The sequence below is a fragment of the Sipha flava genome, unplaced genomic scaffold (assembly GCF_003268045.1).
Source record: "Sipha flava isolate LNK unplaced genomic scaffold, YSA_version1 127_pilon_pilon, whole genome shotgun sequence".
Classification (NCBI taxonomy): domain Eukaryota; kingdom Metazoa; phylum Arthropoda; class Insecta; order Hemiptera; family Aphididae; genus Sipha; species Sipha flava.
This window is the reverse complement of record NW_020271753.1, coordinates 369,313-381,449: the sequence shown is the minus strand read 5'-3', so window position 1 is coordinate 381,449 and position 12,137 is coordinate 369,313. Positions and strand designations below refer to the sequence as shown.

General features: G+C 32.7%; 1 protein-coding gene across 1 annotated transcript in view; it reads right to left on the bottom strand.

The window, feature by feature from the left end:
• Positions 1-12,137, bottom strand: part of LOC112694347 (synaptotagmin-7) — a 156,337-nt gene that overhangs the window by 14,745 nt on the left and 129,455 nt on the right. Inside the window, exons 5-7 of the mRNA XM_025569785.1 lie at positions 11,702-11,849; positions 11,160-11,269; positions 9,422-9,590 (exon numbers count right to left, since the gene is read on the bottom strand). Coding sequence (XP_025425570.1) covers positions 9,422-9,590; positions 11,160-11,269; positions 11,702-11,849 — 427 coding nt within the window. The remainder of the gene's footprint in view (positions 1-9,421; positions 9,591-11,159; positions 11,270-11,701; positions 11,850-12,137) is intronic.

Genomic DNA, 12,137 nt, shown 5'->3' with positions numbered 1-12,137 from the left:
TTTCGTTGTAATACCGTTTAGTAATTTACAAAATATCAAAAATTATTGATATTTTTAGTTTTTTGAAAGTTTTCTAAGGCTTAATTGCATTTTTTTTTTTTTTTTTTAAGTACTTTTCTTCAGTTCTTTATCACTTTAAAATCTATACTCTAGTCAAATTTTGTATAGTTTTCGAACAGTTTGCTATAGAGTAGGTCATGGACTATAATTGGGTGAATTTTGGATCTGTGAGTTCGATTTAAAAATACAAGGTTTCTTAAATTTTAAATTGTTTAGAGATATTTGGTATTGCAATAATAAATTACACCGATAACATTGCACTTGCACTAGAAAATTAATTCTTATGACGGTTTTGCACAAAGTATAGTAGCTAGTGATGTGTTTTATCTAGAAAAATTGCTAAAAAATTTGCTCAAATTTATAGTGTTTCGGATTATAAGTGGAATGAAAAACAAATTTGGCTTTACATTTTTTCTTCCAAAAGCACATATATGCACAAGATGTTACGGAATCACGTCGACAAACAATTTTTCAATTTAGGTGTGCCAATCATGTGCCAATCGATGAATAACATTTGTGATGCGCGCTAAACTTTAATGTTTTCAATCCATTGTAACCGATCAATGTTTTCGAAGTTAATCCAAACGATTTAACTGTCCGTCGTCCTTCGTCTGTATATTTTAGTTTATATTTTGTACGATACTCACCCGGCGTTTGCGTACAAATCGAGTGCGTACACAAAACCACGGTACAATAACGGAAACTATTAGCATTCACGTAAACACCACGTACACTCATCCCGATCGCGAAAAGCTGTACAAAAAGAACGAAGTCTATCCGATTGATGTGTATGCGAACGTGATGGTGCGTTTTCGTCGAGTGAACCGTAACGTGATACGGCCGTAAAAGGTTGTGGTGTCAGGGTCATAGCACCTGCTTATCGCCATGGTTCATCAGTCGTTTCGTGCAGGGCATATTTTAACGTGCGTTTGAACATATTTTGCGTAACTCTAAATGAAAAATGTGCAGCTCTAAATACTATCGATAAATAAAATTTCTCATAATAATAAATTGTAGGTATCAACTTCATGGCCGAGTGCAGGTTAGAGGGTCCGTCAATCATCAGATTAGGTTTATTAAGACTGTATCATTATAATTATTATTATTTTACTATCACAATACTATTGCACGACCACAGCGGGGTTTATAATCATACACAGGAAGTAATATTTTTGAGAGTATGTGGAGGGAGTTGAGTTTTAAGTTATGCGCACTTCTAAAAAAACGTTAAAATAAGCCCTGGTCCCGTATGCGTGAAGCTGCTCCGGATTTCGTTCGCTCTTACCCCGACGAGATTCTTTCTCGTAGTGGCAGCACGAACACTAACTTTGCATAACTCTGCGGAAATAACCTGCGGCACTCTGCGAAAACCTTTCGATAGCCACGCCATCGTTTTGACTCGTTCGTCCTCGCTAACGACGGGTTCCACTCGACACCTATAAATTCTTGCCGATCTATCTTTACCGCGTGTTCTGCAGTACTCTTTAATATTTTCGTGTGCACATTTCAGTTAGATATACAAACGCACGCGCGCACGTGCACATACATTTATTTTTATGATTTCACCATACATACGTGGTTCTCAGTGTAAAGCATAAATGTAAATGACCGGCGGTATGCTGTAAACGTTTGATCGATATTAGGTAAAACGCTTTTCACGCAAAAACATAGTATTTTATATTTTTCGTGCGAGTGCTAGCGTCAAAACTTGTATGTACTGCCATCACGTAATAGCTCCGATACGACCGGATGTAACACGTACATTTTTTTTTTTATCAGGTTAATAAGGTTTCAAGATCATTAGTCTGTACAATTTACACATTGGTTTTAATGCTGTAAGGGTACATTATGTTGAATAATTGCGGGGTTTTTGAGATTTATTGTTGTTACAATCATTTTGCTAAACCTATGTTTGTAAACAATTTGAAAATGTTTTTTCAATTTTCCTCTGGAAGTGCTTGTTACATCGTTGATGGGTTTCCAAGAATTTGTCCGGAACTGTTGAGCTTTGTACATTATATTGTGATGTGTTTGATGGTAAGTTGTTTGTCGCAGAGTTCGTAGATCGTATGGTCTTCTTTTGTTACGAGATACAGGTGTGTTGAACGGGGGTGTCTAATCCGAGTCCTTGTGATAATTACTTCTTCGTACCTGGATGGGAGTGGGAGTGGTTTCCATGGGGCGATTGAGGTTTTAATTTATTTTATTTTATTTGTTATCGGAGTGTTTTCCCACAAGTCTTGTCAATGACTTTTAGTAAGGTAATTGATTTTTATAAGTGCCTCTTAAAATTATATGTTGTTTGTTTCTACCGAGTTAGGTGATGCTATTGCTTCGTTGGCTGCCCTATTGACTAGCTCAGTGCCAGTTATGCCAGTGTGCGAGAAAACCCATAGAAATCCAATTAGTTTTTTGGTCTGTGATATTATATTTTGAATGGTTTATATGATTTAACTTATGGAGTAAGGGTTTTATAGAGCGAAGAGTGCACTGAGAGAGTCATTAATAATGAGAATTTCTTCAGACTAAAGTGTCCGCCATATGAGATTGCTTTTTCTATAGCTTGACTTTTAGCGGAGAAAGTACTGGTTTCAAGAGCCGGTTTGAACATTAGGGTTTTATTATTATTTTCTACAAAAGTAAATCCTGTGCCATTTGGAGATTTTAAACCGTCTGTGAAAATGTTTATGTGGTTGGGATATTTTTTCTCAATTATTTCTGAAAAATAGTTTTTATAATAAAGGTTGAGGAAAATGTTTGTTGAATTCGAGTAGTTGGGTATTAATTTTAACATTATACAACTACGAGAGAGATGACGGGAGTATAATTTTGTTATATATGAGTGATATGAAATTCATTAGATCTAATTCATTGGAGTCATATATATGTGGGATTGATGTAAAATAATAACGTAACTCGAATGGACTGTGGATGTGGCCTGCGGGCCTCCATTTGCCCACCACTGGTGTTTAGGAGTCAGTGTTCTTAGAATGTTGTTTTTGGCTGTATTATAGAAGACTCAACCATATTCCAATTTTGATAGTATAATTGCATTATATAATATATAATATATAATATAAATAATATATAATATAAAATATTTTATAGTCATGAAGCTATTTTTTTTCTAATCCCTGTGTATGATGAGATAAGATTTTTATAATTTCGATGCTGTTAAAGAACTTTTTGTGGAGTTTTGTCTTGTTGGATAGCTATAATTTTATAATTATGAGAGGGATTTTCTAATAATTTTTCTATAGTTTTCCACGACTGTTAGCTTGTGATGATCCACATAAGACGTTTCTGCTGTTTAAATCATCCAAAATTAAGAAATTTTAGAAGTTATATTATTATTAAATTTAAGTCTTGAAGTGAAAGTGGGGTGTTGTCAGTTATCTATACATACATATATTTATATTGTAAATAGTTATTGTTGTTTTGAGAAAGGCCTGAATCGCTCTTACTTTTAAGGTTAAGTTGAGATAAATTTCTTGGCTATTAACATTATTTTTGATATATACGTATATATACGAATAGGTATATATATATATATATATATATATATATATAAATATGGCAATTCAACCACTTGCTCTGATTGCATTGAGGTCATTTTTATTACGTCCGGTGTAAACCTTGATGTAAACTTATAAACCTTAAACTTCTATCACTTCAAATAACGTATCGTTCGAGCCGTTACAGTTTCAACAATATATAATACGGGTTACAGAAAAGGTAGGAAATCATCGGAATAAATCCTATCGAGAAGTAACGTTTCGGATGTGCATTCTCCCAAAAGCTCCTATAACTAGACCCGTGGATGAAAAAAAAAAAAAAAAATAATTCTGGACTCGCGTTCGGACTCGATCATTTATCTCTTTTGTACTTTCGGAAAAAGCGCGGTGATGCACAGCGTGCTGTTGTAATAGTGTAATATACACTGCACGTCGCTTCTCACTGCCTACATTGCCCGGGAGGATTTACAGGAGATAGGGAGTATGGTAGGAGTAGTTGAGCTGGAGCTTATCCGAATAAATCATTTCGGCTAATAATGATTTGCATAATGTAAGCGTGTGCGGCTTCTAGGTATTTGATGACGCCCCGCTACCGCTGATGGCTGTGCATTGCCACAGTCATATTTTATACCGCAGCTCTCTGTTTCATCGCAGCCGCGCTATGTTATAGTAATATAATACGTCTAAAACGTATTAAAGTCGACGGTGAAAAAAAAAACACGAAAAAATGCTTTGTTGATATTAATGACGCATGTTTAGAGCTTCTGACCATGTGTCCAGCCGTTTTAATCGGCATGCTTAACGTTGTGTCCCGTTGTGCCCCGGAAATAAAGTAAAAAAAAAATTATCCATTTTATGCAGTTAAATTTTTATGTTTCAAAAAAGAAAAAGAAATAAATAAATACTGTAGCAACTATATTTTATAGAATAGTTCTACAAGTCTGATGTACAGGAAAAATAAAAAAACAGCATGATGAAAATAAAACGATTATTGTCTTAAGCTTTTAAAATTAACGGGTTTTTTTTTCTTTTCGTCCCGCGCTAATATTATAATTACTATTATTTTGTTTAAATACGATTATATTTTATTTTAAACCAAGTCACTGATCTGGAAAAATAGGTCTAACAATAAATCCCACTGTATCACGTGACTTTGCTTTTGAACAAATGCATTTTATATTTATATACAAATTATTCTCAAATACCTAGTCCAAATCATTTGTTCGGTAAAAAGCGATTTAGCCGTGCAATAATACAGTTTTCTGAACTTAATTCGCATACGCGGAACACATCGGAACGAACGAAAGTCAACAATTCATATGCGTAAGGCTTAAGGAGTTATGAAATGCCGGAAAATCGTTGTCTCGGCCAAGATCTTGAGGTTGAGAACGCTAAAATAGAACAATATCAGTTAATGGCATCCGGGATTGCATCCGAAAATGCATACGTCGTCATTCACTTCGGTTCCATATTGACGATGGAGTCTTGAACGTCATGCCCCTTGCTCCGTTCTAGATTTTTTGTTTTCACTGAAAGCGTTTGGTTTGAATTGCGTTTTACGAAAGTTACGGATTCGTTTCGAACGCACAAAAACCTGAAATGTACTCATACTTTATCGCAGGGGTCGGCAACATTTCTAACCATACGGGCCATATTTTTTTTTTCAATTTTTTATCGAGGGCGGCATTAATAAAAAAAAATTCTACATATGACAAAATACTAATAATTTTATTTCTATTATATTTAGTTATTTTACATGGAAATATAAGAAAAATTACAGAAAAAATTTAATTAAAAAATATATATACAATTTAGTTGCTAGTGTGATTTTTGAGGTTGAATTTTTCCTGCTAGTTCATTTATATCCGCTTTCGGATATTATTCCGCATATTGTATGTTGATATTCTTAAAACTTCATCCATATGTTTGTCACTTAATCGTGAACAATATTTATTTTTTCTCAATTTAAGTATTGAAAATGTTTGCTCACAAATATAAGTGCTACCGAAAGCAGTAATTATTTTTTTAGCAAAACATTTAATGCGTTTAAAATCTATTCCAGAAAGACGAGTAAAATAGTTTTAGGTCATTACTTTCTTTAAATGATTTTTAAGAACATCGTTGTTTTGCAATTATTTGACTTCGATCTGTAAATTAGATTCAACATCTTAATGTCAATAAAAAAAGGGTTTTGAAATATCTTGTTTCTTTTCTTTTGTACGTAAAAAATACAAAATCGTATTGAAAATTTATTTTGTAGATCTTCAATGATATTTAAAAAATTAATTTTTATAGTGTCCTAATATAAAGTTGATTTGGATGATTCTAATACAATTTTACAACATACCAAATGATCCAAGCGCTGTTAATTAATATGCTTGTGTAATAATTTTAATGTGCCAAAGTATTTTTACATATGTAATTAGCCGTCAATACTATAATATCCATTACATTTTTCCATGCTAAAACTTTGCAACATAATGCCTCTTGATGTATGATGCAATGAAATATCATAGGTACTTCATATCTTTCTTCCACCATTTTTGTATTTATTTTCCCAATTAATCGTTTTTTTAAGTTACACTAATTAGTCATTCCCAACAAATTAAATTTTTTAAATGTTTTGTCAATTTCTAAAAATAGATCTTCTTCCGTAGTAGTTTCCTTCAACCAACATAGTTCAACCAATTCTTTAGAAACGTTAAAATTAAAATCAATTCCTCCAATAAATATTAATAACTGAGCAGTATCATAAACATCAGTACTTTCGTCAGTTGCGATAGAAAAACAATCAAATGTAGAAACTTTTTCTTTCAGTTTTAAAATTAAATTTTCTCCTAACTTTTCGGTATGTCTAACACATATCCTAGCTGAAAGACTGATGTCATCAAATTGATTTTTTTTCTTGGGGCATATTTCATTTACAACGGCTAACATAAATTTTTTTATAAACTCAGAGTCGTTAATAGAGACAATTGCACTTGGCTATTATTTCAGCAACTACAAAACTAGCACATACTCCTGATTCGTTTTAATTATTTTGCAATTTAAAACTATTTTGTTGATTATTTAATGAACTTTTTAAATTATTTATTTTAATTTGTCGAAGATCACCAGTGATATTGTCAAATTTTAATTTATGCTATGTTTCATAGTGACGTTTAACATTATACTCTTTTACAGATAAAATAGTTTTTTGGCAAATTAAACAGAACAGTTTACTTTTATTTTTGATAAAAAAATATAAATCCGTCCATGATTCGTTGAATGTACAACGTTCATCACCAATTTTACGTTTTTTTGACATTGATAGTTAAATTTATAAAACACTAGAACAGTTAAAATTTAAACTTCACGGTTTTTATACGATGCCTTGGACGTTATTCGTTGGAATGATTCAAAACGAACTGCAATAAGACTATAACTGGCATAACCAGATTTGTTGTAATCAACAATATATACTATACATTATATACGATTAGATTACGACCTAGATTACGTTCTCCCTCATACCTTATCTCACTTTAATATTCACGATTCAATTTTATTTATTACAATTTAAGATATATTAAAATTATATTAAAATTTTAAACACCATGAAATATATTTGGAGGGCCGCAGAAAAAAGTTCCGAGTGCCGCATGCGGCCCGACTTGCTTTATCGGATTGAAATCGTTGTAAACGAATCGAAGTTTAAAATCCAAGTTTATTATAAAATGAAAAATATTGATAGTCGATTTCAACCAAACAACCTAAACGAATTGATTATCATCGTAGATTATTGTCGAGTTTCCGTAGTACAATAATAAATCCAGATATAATAAATTTATCGATGCAAATGAAATTGAATTCCCGGACAATACTACTTCTTGTACGTGCTTTGATTATACTAGCAGAAACAAAATTAAATATAGTACAGTATACTGTAGAGTTGTACGGGTAAACAATACGATCAGATAATTTAAATATTTCAAATAAACAGATTACCGTAGACGAATAAACCCGATGACAAGATAATAATTACGCATTCCATTCAGTGTAAAAAAGTGGTAAAATATTACCAACGCGTATTTCATTTCTTCAACCATTATAAAATCGTTCGATATGTCTTGTGTAATTTTTCTAATCTGTCTTCAGAGAAAATTTAACCGTAAGACAACACAAAAAAAGTTGTAAGTCGAGGGGAAGATCTCGTCAATGCAAACATGCGTGTATAACCCCGGTATGACTTTGTGTTCGGATAAAAGGATTTTAAACGTTAAACAAATATAAAGTAGATCAATTAAATAACGCCATTCGTATCCGAAAGAAAACAATAAATGAGCCCGCATTAACTTTTGAATACTAAAAGTGTTTTATAAGTTTCGCGATACATGCAATGTGCATACTAGATAGTAATTTAAATATTTTATTCCGAGAACTTAAATTATTATGATTACAAATGAAAGTAAAGTTGAACAAAAAAGTCAAATTAATGTTTGAACGAAGAATTCGAACTTTCAGAAAAAGTGTTTATGCATTAAATAATACGTGGACTGGGTATTTATAAAAGTTTTATAAATGCACTTGTAGTATTTCCAAGTTAAATTGAATCGATAACCTTTTATAGGCATTTTTAAAATTCAAGCTTACGAACTATAATTATAAATGACCTTTAATTTATTCAATATCAATAAGGATATACCCTAAGCCATGTGACATATTTCAAATATACCGTTTCAGTTTTTCTGCCTCGAAATTAAGACATAAATAATAAGAACAAAAAATTAAAATATTTTATAATTATTTGCATTAATAAAATTGTACAAGACACTACCACGTGGATTGTTTACTCGATAGACCCAACTTTGGTGCTTAGGGTGATAGTCTCCTCCTATAATAAAATGTTTGATGTTATTGTTTATTGTTTCAAAGTAATTAAACAAATGTTTTGTGGCGATATTGTGTTTTGGGGGACAGTTAATTGTTGCTATAACCACTGGTATAGTGTTGAGTTGAATCGAGATAGCACATGATTGCAAGAAGTCTTAAGCAAAACTAGGCAATGGTTGGAATTGTAACTTAGATTTAATTATAATCACTACTTCTACGGGCTGTAGCGTCCGGTTGGTTAGTTTTAATTGAAATGTATCCGAGAATTTAAATTTTAGAATATTAAGTAAAGTGGTTTTTGGAGATTAAGGCTATACCGATTGGTTGATTATATAAACAATTTTGCAATTCTATAACATGATTTTTAAGACCATTTGCATTAAAGAGTAAAATGATAAGGGATTTTTGGATGGATCATTTTTTTATTTACATAATCGCTTCGATTTAACACTCTGAATTAAATTATTCTGTTTGTGTAGGAATGTACTTTTATGTTTAAAAATAAATCAAATAAAAAAATCTATTAATGTCTATATATTTACGAAATATTTAGAAGTGTTGTGTGAAAGCACTTTTGTATGGAACTTTTAAACCTTCGAAAGTTGTATGACACACAGAGAAGGCACCGTTTTAGCCATCTACAAAAGTTTGCCAACCGTACGTGAATATATTATCGTTTCTTTACGCTTGTAGGTAGCGTTTAGAAGTGAAATGATTTTCGGGCGTACGACGCGTGAACGTAGAGCCCTTCCATATATCTAAATAATACGAAACTAGGTCCCTGCAGAGACTTACAGAATTTCAGGTGATCCGAGTTCTAAAGTTCTAAGACTTGTAGTGATCAAATCGATCAATCCGTGATGCTAAACTCTTGATATACCTAGGTAAGAGTATGCCAATTTAAGGAACACCACGCGAATGAATTTTGGTCGAGTATATTACAACAGTTTATTGAATAAAAACAAACGATTCACCTGATTTTCCATTTATGTCCATGGCCTTGAGATTCCTGGCTTCTATAATGCCGAGTGTTAGATTGTTAGTCATCGGATTGTAGGACAACGATGTCAACAAATGGCCACACTTGTCCTTTAACGGCGCTGTAAGATCCTTCCAAAATACCGGTTTTGCTGTGAAATCAACCTAGAAGCCGAACAATCGTGTTTTGCATTAAATACACATAAATAATAACAATAAAAATTATGTGACTCCAAAATCGTCACTCGCGTATTGACTTAAAACGTTTTCCTTAATTTATTGTCTGTAAGGAAAGTAATGTATTTTTATTTAGTTATTCTTTTTTTCTTATAGTGAGATCAAAACTATAAAATGTTTCAAAACGAATTTCGGCAAAAAATCAAACGAATGACCTATTTTGAATACAATGCTGAATATAGGTTGTGCATATCATTTTCGGAAAGACTGTTTTTGAAAAAAAAACGAATAAATCTCATCTAACCGTGTACATCACAGAAACGAAAAAACTGCAAGCAAAATAAATCAATAGTTATGTATACGATAATATTTTTTATGGAAATCACGCTTTAATTGAGTCATATTCGTTTGTTTTATGAACTTAAACAGATACGGGCTGTTACAAAAGAACATTAATTTTAATTTCGTTAAAGAGGTCTTAATGTGTTTTACTAAGAACGTAAAACTCTATGGCTCAGTAAGGTTCAGGCATAAACATTTCAACTAGATCGCCGTTCCAGTAGACAATAATGAGATTAAATCGAATTTATTTGCGGATGCTTTGAAAGAACGACTAATTGCGTTAACGGCGTTTAAATTTTTATTAAAAATCGATGGTCCTTATGTGGAAGCTGTACGATAAAAATTTCGGAAATTCCGTGATATAGCCGTAAATTTCGTGCACCATCAAATAAACGTATTAATTTACGAACGGGTTTGTCGATCACGCTTTCACTAGAAAATTGTTAACATTTATGTAGCATTCGTATTTTGAACAACGAAACCGATGCGAATACCGATACGGATATTATCATGATAATACCTTTATGGTTTATAACCTTGTAACGAACACGAAAATTAGGCTTAGGTTGGGTTTCAGTATGTCCGATGATGTGTTTCGGGACAGCCAAGAATGAGACTTCAATAAGTGACGTTTGTATTTTATTAAACTCAAAGTTGAAAAACTATAATACTACTGTCGCGATATATGAGAAGTTGAATAATTGACTGAAAAAATCTATTTTTAATTATTTCCTCTGTTAAGTGACGATTATTTTTGTCAAAGACGTTCTTCGCATTTTCGTCCTCTTCGAGATACGAGTTTTAATTATCGCTAAACGAATAAATCGTTATTTAATAATTTGTCAGTTGTAGTGAAGTAAACACTGTAATGCAGTACTGTGAGAATTTTTATTGTTTTAAATTAAATACATGTACGTTATATGTACTTGCGATAAATTAATCAACGTGCTGTAAACTAAACAATAAATATGTGTGTAGTTGCTATTTTGTTCTCGATAGTACACACTTTCGCTAAATCAAAAATCTCTATCAACATAATTTTCAGCTCGGTTCCTTGAATTTCAAATCGTCGAGGGTAAATAATGATCTCACAACAATATCGAAAAATTGTTCGTGTGACGTAGTAATACGTCATTTTTTCGATATGGATACGTTTCACCTGATGTGCATGCGACGTACGTGTTATAATATATTAACGATTGATGTTTTGCTTACGTTGTTGAGCTCGATGTAAGTTTCTCCGATTGAATCGTCCCTTGAAAACCGATCGTAGTCGAACACGTGCAAGTGGAGCGTCCGATTGTGCAATTTTTGCATTGTAAAACCTGCAACATGACAACGCTGTTCATGAACAATACTCTGTGGGACAGCTGTTGTTCCGGTGATTTTTACGAGAAGCGATAAAAAGCAGAAATAAAACTCCATGAATAATTAAAAACCGTAAAACCTTGATGTCGGTCATCTATGTGTGGGTGGAGAAAACGGGTTGAATTGGGTTTGAGAAAACAGTGTGATGCGGGTGTTACACGACGGGTAGAGAAGGGGAAGGATAACAGGTGTAGAAATTTTTTTTTTTTTCATCCAGTTTATCCAGTCGATTTTAATAGGACATAAATTATTGTATTTATTCCTTTGAATTCTCGGCGTCGTGAAAAAATAAAAAAAAGTAATTAAATGAAAACGAACAAGCTGGGATCGGGATCGCGGTCGGTCGGAGAATAAAAAACGTATGACTAATAATGAATACTACTACTGACCCTGAAAGTAGAGTGTTTCGTTCCAGCGTGGGTTGAGGGTCCGGCGTTTTACTTTCGTGTCCAATCGATGCTTTTTGTCCGGCAGCAATGTCACTCGGACGTACGGATCGGACGTGCCACTCAAGTCCATTGCGGGCAAGTCTTTGGCCTGAAACACGACGCATTGTTCATCGTAACGAATCACATACAACAGGGTTAACACATTGAGAATGTTTGATGGTGGGTGTGATTACAACAATAAAACAGTAAAAAAAAAAAAAAAAATCCAATAGCTAACGAAACCAATTCTTTGTCGATTAATCTACGCGTAATGCCGTAGTATTGAATTGCGTATTATTTAATCGCTGTGAGTTTCTGTTGAACGTTTGCGCGTTGACGTAAGCATATAATTAAATTTATCTGTAAATATTACGCGACGGCGAACGAAATGCGTAGA